Genomic DNA, 18236 nt, shown 5'->3' on the forward strand with positions numbered 1-18236 from the left:
ACGGAAGCAGATGCCACATCTTTCTCCCATGGAGTGGCTGGTCAGTTAGAACCGTCGATCTTTTGGTTAGCAACTGAGCTCTTAACCACCGCACCACCAGGCCTCCTTCTTTATTCCAGTCCCGTCAAATCATGTAAAGTATCACAAAGCCACTCATACTTCATACCTCTCCATCCTTACACACAGCTCGTCTCCCCATTAAAAAGCAGAGTGCATTCCCTCACTCTTGTGAGTCTGGGTCGGCCTGACTTACTCTGATCAATGGAAAGCAGTGCCATGTGACTTCTTGCCCTAGATCTTAGCCAGCCTTGCAACTTCCATTTCTGCCCTTTGGGATCCAGCCTCCATGTAAAGAAGCTTCAGCTTAATTACCAAATAGACTATGTGGAAAATCTCAGCCACCACAACTGAGACACCACCAATCTTGAACACTCTAACCCTGTCCAAGCTCCCAGCTGAATGCAAACACATGATTAACTTCAACCCTCAACAAATGGAGAAACCACCCAGCTGAGCCCAGACAACCCAGAGAATAAAATGAACTAATAAATTGTCATATTTAAGCCAGTAGGTTTTGGGATGTCTTGTTATGTAGCAACAGATAATTGAATGATACTTACTTTAGAGGATTTGGATCAAGAGACCTAATCACTCGAATTTCTCTACATTCAAATCTCAACTTATATCTACAAATAATTTACATTTTCTATAGTTTGCAGCATTATTTTACAAATAAAAAGCTAAAATAATTAAAAAATATATCTTCACTCATTCCTTCAGATTTTTTTATCTTTGGCTACGCACACTCTAAAGGAATGTCATTACCATTTAGATTTGCCAAACTCTGTACTATTTTAAATGCATAATTTCATTTATTCCTTACATAACCCTATGGGGAAAGTACTGTATTATTCCTACATGATAGACTAAACAAAACTAAGCCTCACAGAAATTAACTATTTTGCCTAAACAGATAGCTGCCATCAGGTGTACTCCGACTCATGATGACTTTACCTACAACAGGATGAAATGCTGCCTGGTCCAGCGTCATCCCCATGATAGCCAGCAGGTTCTAATCCACTGCTGTGGTTATTGTGCCAATCCATCTTGCCAAAGGTCTCCATAGCTCTCTACTTCACCAAACTTGATGTCCTCCACTAGCGACTGATCTTATCTAATGCCGTGTCCAAAGCAAGGAGAATTGAACAATGTGCTGTTGTGACCCATTAGGTTCCACTGGCTAATTTTCAGAAGCAGATTGCCAGGCCTTTCTTCCTAGTCTTAGTCCAGAAGCTCCACTGAAACCTGTCCACAATGGCTGACCCTGCTGGTATTTGAAGTACTAATGGCATACCTTTCAGGATCACAACAACATGCGAGCCACCACAGTATGACAAACTGACAATTTTGTTGGTTTTGCCTAGGGTCACATATAGTGATACAGCTTAATTTCAAACCCAGATCTGACTCCAAAGCCCATGCTCTTAATCAATAGTTTACACCAGGGAACCATATTAACCTAAAAAGCCCACCCAAGGAAAACAAATACAAATTTAAACCCACGTAAGGTAGCTTTAAAAGCAATACATCAAATACACTTCATTGAGCAAATATTGAGAGACTCACTATTCTAGGCACAGGAGGTATACCAGCAATTTAACCCTAACTGATACATCATTCTACAGATTGTAGCAACATCTTTCTCCTCTCCATTAAGTAATATCAAGATTATTTAGCTTGATTCACAGCCAAGTATTAAAAGGAAAGAAAGGCAGATAGTGTCATACTGTGCTTTAGTACAGCCAAACCCAACTAATCATCCCCAACACATTTGGTGTTGTTCCCCACCCCAAACCCCCACTATGCACCACTGATCTCTCTTCTCTTCCCCGCTTGAAATGTTCTGCCATCCTCCTCTCCTTGCTAAAATTCAACCTCTTCTATGAAGCTTCTCCTGAAGGTACAGTCAGATACATTCTCTTATCTAGGCTATTTATTGTCCGTATCAGTGGCTTCCAAACATGGCTAATTAAAATCACCTAAAACTAAAAAAAAAAAAAAAAAAAAATCACTGTCGATTCCAACTCTCGATAATCCCACGTTTCACAGTAGAATTGTGTGCCACAGGGTTTTCAATGGCTGTAACCTTACAGAAGTAAATCATGAGGGCTTTCTTCTGTGGCACTGCCAGGTGAATCCAAGTGCCAACCTTTCAGTTAGTAGTCCAGAACAAACCTTTTGCATCACCCAGGAATCTAAAATCACCTAAGGGGCTTTTAAAATTAGAATTAGCCAAAATTAGAGGACCCATACTTTGAAAAAGGAAGACAGGAACCAATTTTAATGTTCATCAAAAATGGTACTGGTTAAATCATTATGGTACATAATATGAGGATATGAAACCATTTCCAAACTGTATTAATTGAAAAAGGTACAGAACAATGTGCACAAAATGTTACTTTTTAGAAAGGATACGTATGTCTGCGTGTATATACGTATATGTCTACACGCACATACATAAGCTTGTACATGCACAGAATATACAAAAGAACTAAAAGAAACTTATAACAGTGACTGTCTCTGAGGAGAAAAAACAAAAACAAAAGAACAGGGTGTGAAAAACTTTATCTGACTGCCATTTTGTAATTTTTAAATTTCACATTGTAGCAATGATTTAAAAAATTTTTTAAAAACCACATAGATGCTCAAGACTCAGTTCAGCTCTATTGATCACAATCTTTGAGGGTTGTTCGAAATGTTAAACTGGTCAGGTTTAGGAACCATACACTATAAATAGCAATTATATGCTATTTATTACCTCATTAAAGTATATGTGAGAATACAACTTTTATACCACTAACTAGAGAAGTATAAAGTTGGGCAGAGTATCTTGTGCTTTTTTGTTTTCCCTGTAGTTCCCAGGTCAGAGCAGGTACCCAATAAATATTTGATAAAAGTAGTGCAGAAGTATAATTCCATTTTTCTACAGCATTTCATCCCAGCATGAAAGGGTCTTTAGAAATATATTTAGCTTAACAGAATTATAGGGTAACTAAAAATTACCATATTCAATATATTCAGGGCCAAATGTCAACAAGTGCCAACAATTTACCTTTTAAAAAAAATTTTATTATGAAACCCTAGTGGTATAGTGGTTAAGTGCTCTGGCTGCTAACCAAAGGGTCAGCAGTTCAAATCTGCCAGGCGCTTCTGGGAAACTCTATGGGGCAAGTCTACTCTGTCCTGTAGGTTTGCTGAGTCAGACTCGACAGCACTGGGTTTGGTTTGGTTTTTGGTTTATTACGAATTAGGTGAAACTTTACAGCGCAAATTAGTTTTTTGTTAAAAAATTTATACACAAATTGTTTTGTCACATTGGTTGCAATCCCCACAGTGTGTCAGCACTCTTCCCCTTTCCCTTCCCACTCTGGGCTCTCCGTGTCCATCCATTCAGTTTTCCTGCCCCTTCCTGCCTTCTATCTTTGCTTTTGGGTAGATGCTGCCCATTTGATCCCATATACTTGATTGAACTAAGAAGCATGTTCCTCATGTGTGTTATTGTTTGCTTTATAAGCCTAGCTAACCTTTGGCTGAAAGGCGTACTTCAGGAGTGGCTTCGGTTCTGAATTAACAGGGTGAAATTTTTTCTTTTTAAAAGCTAAATGTATGGCTAGACTGCAAAGGGAGAGTAACGAAGCCCAAACCTGAGACCAAAATACTCAGAGATACATTAGATTTCATATTTTACGTGACTAAACAGAAGCAACATCTAAATTAAAGTGTATGGACAGCAGATTCCAAAGAAACCCATTTTATTACAGAAAACACAAAGCCCTTTCCTCATAAGGAAATGTACTGTTCCCCTTTTCAGGGTGATAGATGTACCACTTCCACAATTCTCAGTCTTCTCTTCTACCGGTACTTTCCATGTCGATTAAAGTGTTTGTAAAGATAGCTGATGCGTTTGTTAAGGTTGTGCAAGTCATCAAGGAACATTCGATTCCCAACCATTTTCTTCTTTCTGATACAACGCTGTAATTCATTCCCCTTCCAACCTCGAAGCCATCTGGGGCCCTTGATCAGTTCTTTGGGATGCTTTTCGAAGTTACCTGTGTAATGTGAGAGAACATATTAGTTCCAGGACAAGAGAACTCAGCCTAGACCGACTAAGCTTTCAACAGACAGTTACATCTTCCTAAGTAGCCCTTGTACTCAAGACACAATACAGTACAGTGTGAAGAGAAGACTCTGCAGCCAGACTGCTTGGGGTTGAGATTCTGGCACTGTCATTTACTAGCTTTGCAAAATTACTTAATCTCTCTGTTCCTCAGTTTCTTCATCTTTAAAGTGAAAGGGCTACTATGAGGATTAAAGTCGTTAATACACGTTGGGGATGCAGAACAGTGCAGAAAACAATGTAAACAGGCACATAAATGGTTGCTCTTATTATTGAGAACGACACCATTATATTGAGAACACACAGGTGAAAAAAATGATAGTCGTTATGGCCTAATTGCATTTTGAATTCTGTACTATGCAGAGAATCGAATCTTACCCAGGATCCCAATGTTGTCATACACCCCAAACATGGCTCTCTTCTCGTTCCAACGATCAACCACTTTAGGGGGTGGGAGGGTAAGCCTTACACGGGACAATCCAGGAACGCCTAGGAATGAGGGGATAAAAGAATGAGTCTGAGACACCTACTGAAAGCAGTTCTCGAGACTTCTTTCAACATCAGCTACTTACCCAGAGAGAAGCTTCTGCAGGTCAGGGGCACCCAGCCCCACAGGACCCTGCTTGCCCCCCAAGAGAGGCTCCCTGCCATTGCTCTCGTCTATCTTACAACGGCACACGGCACGATTCCAAACATGAGGACCAGACGTATTCCTCAGGGAGATAACGACGAGAACTATCACTCCTAGCCTCACACACACCCAAGGCTGGCGGCAGCCATCTTGGGCCTTTCCCAGGGAGCTCCGGGAGCAGGACCCGCCCCGCCCACCAGGTTCCGGCGCGCGAAAGCCTAGGCCCACCTCCTCCGCCTCTCCGGGGCCCACCGGGCCTGCCTGCCGGAGTTTCCGAGCTCTGGATAGGTGAGGGAGCCGGCCAGGTTACTCGGAAGGGCGTGAAAGTCTGGAACCTGAAGCTTCGGGGTGTTCAAAGACGAAGCCCTTTCCTCTGAGCCTCACAACAGTCTAGGCGCTTCAGCTGTTTTATTACCCCATTTTACAGAGGAAGAAATTTGAGGCTCAGAGAGCGAAGTGACTTGCACGGGAGATGGCTGAAGTTGGATTAGAGCCCAAGCCTTCTAACTCCCGGCCTGGACTTTGCCTCCTGTCCAGGGGGCGACTGAGTGGGTCACTATCCCAGGGAACTAGCAGTGCCTAGCTAGAAACGTCACATTCCTGGCAGGGACTGCCAAAACCTCCCCAACTTCCGTAGATAATGGGACCCTGCAGCCACATGGCGAAGCCGGGGTGATGGTGGGAGGAACCGGGTGCTGGGCTCAGCTGGAATCCAGGACCGGGCTCTCAGCGGCATAGCCCGGCACTCTGGGTCCTCTGCTGTGATTGGCCGGTTTCTCCAGCGAGCATCGCCATTGGCCCCCTTGCAGCCGTTGAGATTTGAACTCAGGCGGTTTCGGCTGCGTGGCGCCTAATCCAGAGGCGGGTTTTTGCCTCCTCCTGGTCGGGATTGGCTAGCTTCTCGGCCCGCTGGAAAGCCGCCCAGCTGATTGGTGTGTATTGTGCAGTCCGTGTTTTTTGCTTCCATTTTTGTCCGACCCGACAACCCGAGTCGGAGGAGCGGCAGGTGAGGGGCTCGACTAAGGTGTGGTATTAATGGGGGCGGAAAATGGAAGGCTGGGGAATGGAGTACGGGCAGTAGGACTCGGTATTAGGCAGCGTAGGAGAGGCAAGGAGGTCTACTGGGGATATCTTTGGGGTGCGATGTGATAGAAAGCCAGACAGATCCGCAACGGAATCGTGGTAATTTGATCAAATCACTTAACCTTTCTTAACCTAAATTTCTTCATCTGTAAATTGGGTTCACATATGTACTCCCTGGGTTTGGGATTGGGGGGATTAAATCAGATATGATAAATTTAAGTAGCATAACAGTCCGGTGCAGAGTAAACAAGTAATGTTATGTTTTCCCGTTCTGTAGCCTCATACTGGGTCACTGCTCTGGCCTCAGGTGAGAAATCTATACTTAAGCAGCTTGCCCATAAAAATGGAACTAATGATAATTTTACACATAGGTATGTCACTTTACAGTTGTTTAAACAGTTTCATACCCTTTGACTAATTTGATCCTCATAGCAGCATTGTGAAGTCATCAGAGATTAGTAATCGCATTTTAGAGATGAAGCCCAGGGTGTTATGTGACATGACCAAGTGGCAGAGTCACAACTCGAATTAGATTCTGGTGAAAGGTTGATCCTGTGCCTCACATCCTTTAAGATAACAGTTATCAGTTTGTTGTGAGACTGAAAAGGGTTATTATATATTGGGGATGCGGAAAATAATTGTTGTTAGGTGTCGTCGAGTCGATTCCAACTCAAAACGACTCTATATACAACAGAACAAAACACTTCCTGGTCCTGCGCCACCCTCACAATTGTTGTTATGTTTGAGCTGATGGTTGCGGCCACTGTGTCAATCCATCTCTTTGAGGGTCTTCCTCGTTTTTCTCTCACCCTCTACCAAGCATGATGTCCTTCCTGGTCCCTCCTGATAACATGTCCAAAGTATGTAAGACAAGGTCTTGCCATCCTTGCTTCTAAGGAGCATTCTGGTTGTACTTCTTCCAAGACAGTTTTGTTCTTCTAGCAGTCCATGGTATATTCAATATTCTTTGCCAACACCATAATTCAAAGGTATCAATTCTTCTTTGGTCTTCCTTATTCATTGTGCAGCTTTGAAATGCATGTGAGGCGATTAAAAATACCATGGCTTGGGTCATTTGCACATTATTCCTCAAAGTGACATCTTTGCTTTTTAACACTTAAAAGAGGTCTTTTGCAGCAGATTTGCCCAGTGCATTGCCTCTCATTTCTTGACTGGTGCTTCTGTGGGCATTGATTGTGGATCCAAGTAGAAGGAAATCTTTGACAACTTCAGTCTTTTCTCTGTTTATCATTATGTTGCTTATTGGCTTAGTTGTGAGGATTTTTGTTTTCTTTATGTTGAGGTGTAATCCATACTATAGGCTGTAGGCTTTGGTTTTCATCAGTAAGTGCTTCAAGTCCTCTTCATTTTCAGCAAGAAAGGCTGTGTCATGTGCACATTGCAGATTGTTGATGAGTCTTCCACCAAGCCTGATGCAGCATTCTTTGTATAGTCCAGCTTCTGGGATTATTTTCTCAGCATACAGATTGAATAAATATGGTGAATGCACACTTTTCTTGACTTTAAACCATACAGTGTTCCCTTACTCTGTTTGAAATGAGTGTCTCTTGGTCTATGTACAGGTTTCTTATGAACACAACTAGGTATTCTGGAATTCCCACTCTTCGCAGTGTTATCCATAATTTGTTATGATCCACACAGTCAGATGCCTTTGCACAGTCAGTAAAACACAGGTAAGCATCTGGCCGATATTCTCTGGTTTCAGCCAAGATTCATCTGACATCAGGAGTAATATCCCTTGTTCTCTGCCCTCTTCTGAATCTGGCTTGAATTTCTGGCAGTTCCCCGTCTATGTACTGCTACAACTGCTTTTGAATGATCTTGAGCAAAATTCTACTTGCATGTGATATTAAGATATTGTTCGATAATTTCCACATTCTGTTGGATCACCTTTCTTTGGAATGGGTACAAATATGGATCTCTTCCAGGTAGCTATCTTCCAAATTTCTTGGCATAGACGAGTTAGCACCTCCAGTGCTGCATCCATTTATTGAAACTTCTCAATTGGTATTCCATCAATTCCTGGGCCCTTGTTTTTCGCCAATGCCTACAGTGCAGGTTGGACTTCTTCCTTCAGTACCATGGGTTCCTGATCATGTGCTGCCTCTTGAAATGGTTGAATGTCGACAAATTCTTTTTGGTACAGTGACGCTCTGTATTCCTTCCATCTTCTTTTCATGCTTCCTGTGTCGTTTAACATTTTCCCTGTAGAATTCTTCAGTATTGCAACTCAAGGTTTGAATTTTTAGTTCTTTTAGCTTGAAAAGTGCCGAGCGTGTTCTTCCCTTTTGGTTTTCTAACTCCAGATCTTTGTACATTTCATTATAATACTTTCCTTGGTCTTATCAAGTTGCCCTTTGAAATTTCTGTTCAGCTTTTTTACTTCATTTCTTCCTTTTGCTTTAGCTATTTTTTGTTCAAGAGCAAATTTCAGAGTCTCTTCAGACATCCATTTTGGTCTTTTGCTTCTTTCCTGTCTTTTTAACGACCTCTTCCTTTCTTTATGTATAGATATCCTTGAGGTCATTCCACAGCTTGTCTGGTCTTAAGTCATTAGTGTTCGATCCATCAAATTTATTCTTGAGATGGTCTCTAAATTCAGGTGAGATATACTCAAGGTTGTACTTTGGCTCTTATGAACTTGTTCTGATTTTCTTCAGCTTACCTTGCATATGGGCAGTTGATGGTCTTTTCCACAGTCGGCTCTTGGCCTTGTTCTGACTGATGCTATTGAGCTTTTCCATCATCTCTTTCCACGGATGTAGTTACATTCCTGTTATTCCATCTGGTGAGGTCCATGTGTATAGTCATCATTAATGTTTTTGAAAAAAGGTAATTGCAATGAAGAAGTCATTGGTCTGTCATGCAATCTCCAGCATCATTTCTATCACCAAGGCCCTATTTTCCAACTACCAATCCTTCTTTGTTTCCAACTTTTGCATTTCAATCACTAGTAATTATCAGTGTATCTTGATTGCGCGTTTGATCAATTTCAGACTGCGGAAGTTGGTAAAAATCTTCAAATACTTCATATTTAGCCCTAGTGAGTAGCAGGTAAATTTGAATAATACTTGTAATAACAGGTCTTCCTTGAAGCCATATGGATATTAATCTGTCACCGACAGTGTTGTACTTCAGGATAGATCTTGAAATGTCCTTTTTGATGACAGATGCGACGCCGTTTCTCTTCAATGTGTCATAGTAGACTATATGATTGTCTGATTCAAAATGGCCAATAACAGTCCATTTCAACTCATTAATGCCTAGGTTATTGATGTTTATGTGTTTCATTTCATTTTTGATGATTTCCAGTTTTCCTAGATTCATGCTTTGTGCACTCCATGTTTCAGTTATTAATGGGTATTTGCAGCTGTTTCTTCTCACTTTGAGTCATGCCACATTAGCAAATGAAGGTCCATCCACATCATTATTCAACTCTACTTTGAGGAGGCAGTTCTTCCTCAGTTGTATTTTGAGTGCCTTTCCACCTGAGGGGCTCATCTTCTGGCACTATATCAGACAGTGTTCCTCTGCTATTCATAAGGTTTCCACTGGCCAGTTTTTTCAGAAGTAGACCACGAGGTTCTTCTTCCTAGTCTGGAAGCTCAGCTGAAGCCTGTCCACCATGGGTGAACCTGCTGGTATTTGAGATCCCAGTAGCATAGCTTCTAGCATCACAGCAACACGCAAGCCACCACAGTACAACAAACTGACAAGACCCATGGGGAGGTGTGGAGAATAACAGCACCAGATAAAAAGACAGGGCTTAGATACAGACCCTCACGTTTTGGTTGTTTGGTTTCTAGCCCTGCGATCCAGTAGGAGAAGATGCCTCCCCAACTGTATGAGTTCCATCTGCCCTTATCCCCAGAGGAGTTGTTGAAAAGTGGAGGGGTGAATCAGTATGTTGTGCAAGAGGTGCTGTCCATCAGACATCTTCCGTCACAGCTTAAAGGTAAGCCTACATAGCTGCCACTGTGCTTAGCACTTTGAAACAACCATCCCACATGTAGTTATGTTGCCTGTCTATTTTAGTACACCATTAAGCTCCATGAGGGCTAGGAACATGTTTTTCCTATTCCCTAGCATTGCATAGTTATCTGACATGAAGAATACACTCATTAACTACCTTCTCTGGGTTATTTAATAAATCATCTTGTTGTATGTTGTTGCTCTTTCCTTGTCTTAGTCTGGGTTCTCTAGGGAAGCAAAACCAGTGACGCTCTGCTCTATAACTCACTGCTGTCAAGTCAATTCTGACTCATAGCGACCCTATTGGGTAGAGTATAACTGTCCCACAGGGTTTCCAAGGAGCTCCTGGTGGATTTAAACTACCGACCTTTTGATTAGCAGCCATAGCTCTTAACCACTTTGCCACCAGGGTTTCCAAGGAAATGGCTCATACTGTTGTAGAGGCTGGCAAGTCCCAAGTCTGTGGGTCAGGTGTCAGGCTGGAGGCTTCTCCTCACTCACGTAGCTGCAGGGCCTGACAAACCCAAGATTGGCAGGCAATACCGCAGGCTACTAGCTCAAGTCCCAAGAATCAGAAGTCACGTGATAAGTGGTTGCAGGATCCAGAGCAAGCAAGTGAGCTTTGCCAGAACATCCATATATATGTTGGATACCGGCCATAACCCCAAGGAAACTCCACTTACAACTGACTGGCTGATCACATTGGATCACATCATGGAGGATGGCTATATCATTGCATAAATGGCAAATTATATCGTTATATAACTGCCAAACTACATGATTATGTAATTTCTAAACCATGAGAATCATGGCCCAGCCAAGTTAACATACAACCTTAACCATAGAGGGGAAAATTATTTTAGATCTTTACTCCTTACCATACATGCAAATAAAATCCTTATGGATTTAGTAGTTATAGGAGAAGGTAGCCTGTTTAGGATGTCTGGGACTTGACCTATTATTTCAGGTTCACGCATTTTTGAAGTCAAGATACTTTGTTTCTCAGAGTGTTCAACAATGGAAAGAAAACATAAGTATAGCTGCTGTATTAGTTATCTAGTGCTTCTATAATAGAAGTACCACAGTGGATGGATTTAACCAACAGAAATTCATTTTCTTACAGTTTTGGAGGCTAGAAGTCCAAATTCAAAGTGACGGCTCTAAGGAAGGCCTTCTCTCCGTTGGCTCTGGAGAAAGGTCCTTGGCTCTTTGGGTTCTGCTTCCTGGCTTCCTGGATATCTCCATGTGTCTTGGCATCTATCTTACCCTATCTCTCTATCTTTTTTATCTCAAGAGATGGACTCAAGATACACCCTACTCTAACCTTGCCTCATTAGCATAACAAAGACAACCAATTGCCAAATAGGATTATAACCGCAGGCATAGAGGCTAGGATGTACAACACATATTTTTGGGGAACACAGTAAATCCATAACAGCTGCAAATCAGTTGTTGTCCACTGAAACCTATATAAATAACCAAGAACAACACTTTCATTACCAGCAAGACCCCATAATGTCACTGTGCTTGTTGGAAATGCTTTGGAAGGGTAGAAGCAGTAAAGATTAAGACTGTGGAGCCAGACTGCCTGGATTTGAATCCTGGCTCTACCATTTTGACCTTGGACAACGTTACTTACTCCTTCTGTGCCTCGGTTTCCTCATCTGTAAAGATAGGGATAATAACTACTTCATTTAGCATTTCCAACAGTAAAAAGATTTGGTTCATACAGTAGCTTGATGATAAGAGTCCAGCTTGTTGTCTCTTAGAGTCCCTGGGTATATAAATGGTTAACACGCTTGGCTGCTAACTGAAAGCTTGGAGGTTTGAATGCACCCAGAGGCTCTACAGAAAAAAGGCCTGGCAGTCTCCTCCCAAAAAATCAGCCGTTGTAAGCCCTGTGGAGCACAATTCTACTCTGACACATTTGGGGTTGCCATGAGTCAGAGTCAACTTGATGGCAACCAGTACTGGTACTGTCTCCTCTTGGCCCTCCCTCCGTCATGGTTACCAGAAGGCAGTTCCTTGCTCTGATGTCTCAATGTCCAGAGACGGGAAAGGGGATTCCCTATCTTGTGTTTTTTCTTTTCTTTTAAAAACGTTACCAGAGTCCCCCAACAGACTTACCCAGAATTGGATCACATGCCCATTTCTCTAACCAATTGCCGCTAAGGAAAATAATTACCCAGATTGGTTAAAGTGATTAAGATAACCACTTACGGGCCTCCCTAAACCTGAACGTACCACCATTTATTTGGTAAGCAAGGAGAAGGCAGGGGTATGGAGGTTGACCAATGTGTGGCCGACCCACAGTGTTCACATTGCATAGACCAACTGCATGTGCTGCACACTACAGCAAACTGTTCTTCAGTTACTACAATGCATCATTTTTTAAAATACATGATCACTTTTTTTTAAAGTCCTTTTATAATGATTACTTTTTTTGGTGATTTTGATGTTTAGAGTCTTAAGTATAAGTTCTACTATAAATATATAAATATACACTTAATTTATTGAGCATTTACTTTTATGCTACATGCCAGGTACTGTTCTGGGCACTGAGAATACAACACTGAACAAAACAGACAAAAAGACAAAATTCTTTCTCTCAAAGCATTCACAGATAATTAAATACGGAGTATGTCAGATGGTTCTAAGTGCCAAGGAGAAAAGTAATGCGAGGTAAGGGAGCTAGGGTTTGCTGGAGGGGGAGGTCCGGGGGTGTCATTTGATGTTGGATGATCTGAGAAGGCTTGCTGATAAGTGAGAGTTATTTGAGCAGGGACCTTGAAGTGAACTAGGCAGGTCTTGGGGAGGGGCATTCTAGGCAGGCAGAAAAGCCAGTGCAAAGGCTGTGAGGTAGGTACATGCCAATGTGGTTGGAATGGAATAAGCTTGGAAAAGAGGTCAGATGGGAAGTGGTGCAGATCACTCTAGCGTCTTGCTCAATGTGTGGTCCTCAGACTAGCAGCATTAAAATTAATATCATGACCTGGGAGCTTATAAGAAATACAAGGCCCACCCCAGAGCTACTAACAGAAAATCTGTATTTTAGGAAGCTCCCTGGGTAATTTGGATGCACATTTAAGTTGGAGAAGCACTGATTTAGAGGCTCGTAGGTCATGGTGAGGGCTTTTGGCTTCAAATGAGTGAGCTTGAAAGCCGTTGGATTTGGGGCACAGAAATGACGTGGTCTGATGTTTTAAAAGTAAAAAAAGCAGGACACTAGTTAAGAAACTAAGACAATAATACGAGGTTACTTGGACTGGAGTGATACCATTGGAAGTTGGTGATAAAAGGTAAGATTCTGAATATATTTTGAAAATAGAACCAACAAGATTGCTGACTAGTTGGATTTATAGGGTTATATAAAGAAGAATCTGGGGTGATTACAAGTTTTTCTAACCTAAGCAACTAGAAGAATGGAGTTGCCATTTACTGAGATGGGGAAGAGTATGAGAGGTGCAGGTTTAGACTTGGTTATGTGAATGTGGAGTTCAGGGGAGAGGTGGCAGCTAAAGAGACATATCTGGGATTTAATACTCAGCGTGTAGATGGCATTTAAAACCATGAGATTAGAGTGCGTGTAGATGGAGAAGAGAAGCAGTTTGAAGACCAAGACTTGAGGGAATCCAACATGTAAAGGCTGGGAAGATGAAGAAGAACCAGTAAAAGAAACTAAGGAGCAGTCATTGTGACAGAAAGTCAAAGGAGGGGCTAACTGGAAACTAAATAAAGAGAACATTTCAAAGAGGAGAGGAGAGGTCAACTGTGTGTGGCTACTAGGTCCAGTAAAATGAGGACTGTGGATTAACTACTGGGTTCAGTGGTGTAGCTGTCGTTGGTTACCTTGACAAAAGCTGTTTCAGAGGAGTGGTAGAGGCAATAGCTTGATTGGAGTAGGTTTATGAGAAAGTGGGAGGAGAGAAATTGGAGCCGGTGAGTCGAGATAACCCTTTCCATTTTTTTTCTTACAAGGAATAGCAGGGAAATGGGATGGTAACTTGAGAGGGAGGTTGGGTCAAGGGTGGATTTTTGTTGTTGTGATTTTAAGACGGGTGGTATTACATGTGTGTATCCTGAATGGGAATGATCCAAGAGAGGGAAAAGCTGGTGATGCAGGAGGAAGAGGGAACAACCGTTGGAGCAGTACCATTCAGTAGGCAAGAGAGTACATGTATGATCTGGTGCACAGATGGAAGTGATGACTTTATTAGAGCAGGGAAAACTTATGCATTGTAGCAAGAAGGCAAAGTGTATGGGTGTGGTAAATATAGAGCTAGGGACTACTGGAAGTTCTCTTCTGTCTGCTTCTGTTTTCTCAGTGAAATAGGAAGCAAAGTCTTTAACTGAGAATGATTTGGGGAAAAAAATGGTCTTGAAGTTATGAGCAGAGGAAAGTGAATAGACCTGGGAATTTGTAATAAGCTTACCAGGAAATACTAAGGGCCAACTTGAGGTTATGCCATACCAGTTGCCATCGAGTCGATTCCAACACATTGTAGGACAGGGTACAACTGCCCCATAAGGTTTCCGAGGGGCAGCTGATGGATTTGAGCTGCCGACCTTTTGGTTAGCTGCTGAGATCTCAGCCACTGCGCCACCAGGGCTCCACATTGAGTTGAGTGGTCATGAGTTTACAGTAAGAATATTCAGCATGGTTGTATTTTTCTCAGGTAACCAGAGTTGGATTTAGCCCAAATTTGCCAGGGGAGTACATGTGCTGTAAACTAGTGGAAAGAATTAGAATTAGAAATATCATGTCTAACAATAGGGGAATTGTAAGTTTAATTAAGATTTATGCAGTCAATAGACTATTATACAGCCATCAAGGTTTTATAATAAGGTTGGAGAAATGATTATTGTAAAAATAAATTTCAAAAAGCAAAACAGAAAAGCGAATATGTGATGTGAGCTCAACAATGGAAAGACTATGCATAGTAGAGTGAAAGAAATTAACCAAACGTTAATAGTGCTTGTTTCTCTTTTCTGTACTCCTTTACAAAAAATTTACCAAAAAACCCTGTGAGCTTCTATTATTACTCCCAATTTAAAGAGGAAACTGAGACTTAGTAAGCTAAGTAACTGGGCCTAGAGTCAGTAAACCAGTTGCTGTTGAGTCAGTTCTGACTCACGGCATCCCCGTGTGTATCAGATTAGAACTGTGCTCCATAGGATTGTCAATGGCTCATTTTTCAGAAGTAGATTGCCAGGCCTTTCTTCTGAGGTACCTCTGAGTAGACATAAATCTCCAACCTTTGGGTTATCAGCCAAGCGCCTTAACTGCTTGCACCCCGCCCCCAGGGACTTAAGCCAGTATGTAAACCTAAAGCAGTATGACTAGTGGATAATGCTTCAGGGAAGTAAAGAGTGATATGGACTGGACAGAGAGACTCATTGGATATAATACAAATAGGTCATTAGTAATATTTGAGAGAATAGGTTTTAGATTGGTAAGTCTCAGAAACTAGATTTCAAGAAATGGAGAAAGATTAGATAAAATTTTAAAGGGACACAATAGCAAGGTCAAATGAAAGGCATGAGGGATTGTGTTGATTTGTTTGTTTTAAAAAAGAAGAGCAGTTCCTGGAGAGGATAAAACCAAAGGTATTTGTAGGAGAGAAGTCTTGACAGTAGTGGGACAGATTAGCTTTAGAAGAGAAGACTTTTTCCCTTGAGACTGAAGCAAGGAACGGGAAGATGTCGGCAGAATGATTTGTTAATGGGGAGGCAGAATTACGTGAGGGTCTCATTCTTTTTGGTAAATAGAAAGCAGTCATCTACTAAAGAAAAAGAGGCAAAAGTGAAAAGAAAAGTATAAAGAAAAAGGAGAACATCTAGAATAGTTGCTATGAGTAGACTGCTATAGAGTCAGTAGGAATTGGAGGAAAAAAGCTTGTTAAAAACTACAGAAGACGAGGTTGTAGTTGGACGGCGTAACTCTGTAATGAGTCAGTAACATAGGAGTACATACAAGGTTCTCACTTTACCTTCTAGGCAAACCAGCTTGGGCTTACAGAAAAGAAAAATTTGGTGGAATTCTTTCCTTCCACATCCACAGAGAGGGCCAGATGTACAACTTGGTTCAAAAATTATCCAGCCCCCATACTACTCTGGAACTCTTGTAGCTTATAAGGCGTAATTAGACTCTTCTCTATCCTGAAGTTTGTATATAAAAGCAGTACAGTCATAGGGGGAAAAGAGCACTGAGTTTAGAGGTCAAAAGATCCTACCATTTTCACGTTTTTCGAAATATAAAAAACAAAACCCATTGCTGTTGAGTCGATTCCGACTCATAGAGACCCTATCAGACAGAGTAGAACTGCTGCATACAGTTTCCAAGGAGCGCCTAATGGATTCAAACTGCCGACCTTTTAGTAGCAGCCGTAGCTCTTAACCACTATGCCACCAGGGTTTTCTTTCAAAATATATAGGTAGTGACAAATGAACCTAGCTATATTACAATGTGTGACATAACTATTCTAAAGGGAGTGAGGAAGGAAAGAACTAATCTAAGTAACTTTGAAAAACTGGTTTGACTGTATACAAAAGAACTTTACACAAATATCGTAAGCTAGTTGGTAAACTTGTTTTTCTTAGGGTTGTGGGTTAATAATTCTGGAACTGCTTTATGTGTATACTCCAAACCCGTTGCTGTTGAGTAGATTCTGACTCATAGCGACCCTGTAGGACAGAGTAGAACTACCCCATAGAGTTTCCAAGAAGTGCCTGGTGGATTCAAACTGCTGACCTTTTGGTTAGTCTTAACCACTATACCACCAGGGTTTCCATGTGTATACTAGAATTAAGCAAATAATATCTAAATATGTTGCAGTTAACGAAAGCTAGGTTTTTCACTATCTGAGAATGGAGTTACAAATAAGAAAGTGGGGAGGGGGCTAGAATGAATCCTGGAGTTTAGATCAGAATTGGAGGTTATCAGCATGAACTCATATTTTTAATGTATGTACAGAGACATAGAAATAGATATATAAGGGTGTGTGTGTGTGTGTGTGTGTGTGTGTGTGTGTGTGTGCGTGCCTACTTCTGTCTACCTAGAAGGCCTAAAACCAATGATAACTCAATAGCAGTGAGCCTAACTACTGCCTAGAGTTTGGTTTCTAAATATTATTCTCCCATAAAAGGAACCAGGAGTTCGTTGAGAATGACTGATTCCGGGGCTAGGTCAGGGAAAGTATAAGATGAGCCTGGAACACCTTGTGTTGTCAGAAGGTAAGGAAGGACTCAAAAAGTAAAGGGAGCATGTCAAAAGGACACAGGCCAGATGGAAGGAGTTCCCAACAGTCAAATCTGGAACAATTTGAGCAGCAAGATAAATAACAGTAATAGCTTAAAATACACAAAATAAAAGAAATATCTGATACAAATAAATAAATAAATAAGGGGAAAAGAACAGCTCATCCTTATAGGAGCATTCCCATTAGTAAATGTAGAAGGAATGATGGAAATAGAAAATCACCGTTTGCTAAACACCACAGTAAGAATTGTGGGTGGCAAGAATATTTGATGGATGCTAACATTAGTGTGTAAAAGTATGATGAGAAATGGGATATTTGCATAGTTCCAAAGTGTCTGCCTTTAAAACACTTATTTATTGTAAAGGAGAAAATAATAACTTTACAGTGGAGAACCTGGCAAACACTACCTTAACCAAGTAATCAAACTTAACATTACTAGTAATAGGATACTGATATACTGAGAAGCACCCAGCCCCATTCTGTGGTAGTCTTGCCAAAATGCATAACCTCAATCTAATTATGAGAAAACATTAGACAAGCCCAAATTGAGGGATATTTGACAAAATAACTGGCCAATACTTTTCAAAAGTGTCAATATCATGACAGGCAAAGACTGGGGAACTGGCCCAGATTGGAGGAGACATGACAATGAAATGCATCGTGGGATCCTGGATTGGATCTTAGACCAGAAAAAGGACATAAATAGGACACTTGGTAAAATTCAGATAATGTCTGTAGATTTATTGCTGCTCTTCTTGTTGTTAGCTACCCTCAAGTTGGCCCCCAACTCATGGCGACCTCATGTGTAGCAGAAGAAAACGCTGCCCAGTCCTGCACCATCCCCGTGATTGGTGGCAGATTGGCCTGTTGTGATCCATAGGGTTTTCTGTAGCTGATTTTCACCAAGCCTTTTGTCGGGAAGCTCTGCTGAAACTTGTTCAGCATCTCTTATGGATTGAATTGTATCCCCCCAAAATGTATGTCAACTTGGCTAGGCCATGATACTTAGTATTGTATAGTTGTTCTCCATTTTGTGATCTGATGTAATTATTTTATATGTTGTAAATCCTACCTCCCTGATTTTAGTGAGGCA

At 41.4% G+C, this 18236-nt stretch overlaps 2 protein-coding genes across 3 annotated transcripts in view; one reads left to right on the plus strand and one right to left on the minus strand.

Annotated features, from left to right (window-relative positions):
• Positions 1-2573: 2573 nt before the first annotated feature.
• Positions 2574-4993, minus strand: MRPL51 (mitochondrial ribosomal protein L51). Its single transcript, XM_049882277.1, has 3 exons — positions 4750-4993; positions 4556-4666; positions 2574-4109 (listed from the first exon to the last, which is right to left on the minus strand). Exons 1-3 carry the CDS (start codon positions 4826-4828, stop codon positions 3913-3915), a joined length of 387 nt encoding a protein of 128 aa, XP_049738234.1. The 5' UTR covers positions 4829-4993; the 3' UTR covers positions 2574-3912.
• A 46-nt stretch (positions 4994-5039) lies between these two features.
• NCAPD2 (non-SMC condensin I complex subunit D2) overlaps positions 5040-18236 on the plus strand; it is a 30682-nt gene continuing 17485 nt past the window's right edge. The window contains exons 1-2 of one of the 2 annotated variants that reach the window (XM_049882271.1): positions 5040-5832; positions 9719-9867. In XM_049882271.1, coding sequence (XP_049738228.1) covers positions 9741-9867 — 127 coding nt within the window. In that variant the 5' untranslated portion in view covers positions 5040-5832; positions 9719-9740. The remainder of the gene's footprint in view (positions 5833-9718; positions 9868-18236) is intronic. The other variant, XM_049882270.1, reaches the window with a different exon arrangement.

This window comes from Elephas maximus, chromosome 4 (assembly GCF_024166365.1).
Source record: "Elephas maximus indicus isolate mEleMax1 chromosome 4, mEleMax1 primary haplotype, whole genome shotgun sequence".
Taxonomy (NCBI): Eukaryota; Metazoa; Chordata; class Mammalia; order Proboscidea; family Elephantidae; genus Elephas; species Elephas maximus.

Coding starts and splice junctions, on each gene's coding strand:
- MRPL51 (XM_049882277.1), bottom strand. CDS start 4,828: ATGGCAGGGAGCCTCTCTTGGGGGGCAAGCAGGGTCCTGTGGGGCTGG. Junction 4,667..4,749: donor CTGCAGAAGCTTCTCTCTGG/GTAAGTAGCTGA, acceptor CCTCATTCCTAG/GCGTTCCTGGATTGTCCCGT. Junction 4,110..4,555: donor TGACAACATTGGGATCCTGG/GTAAGATTCGAT, acceptor CACATTACACAG/GTAACTTCGAAAAGCATCCC.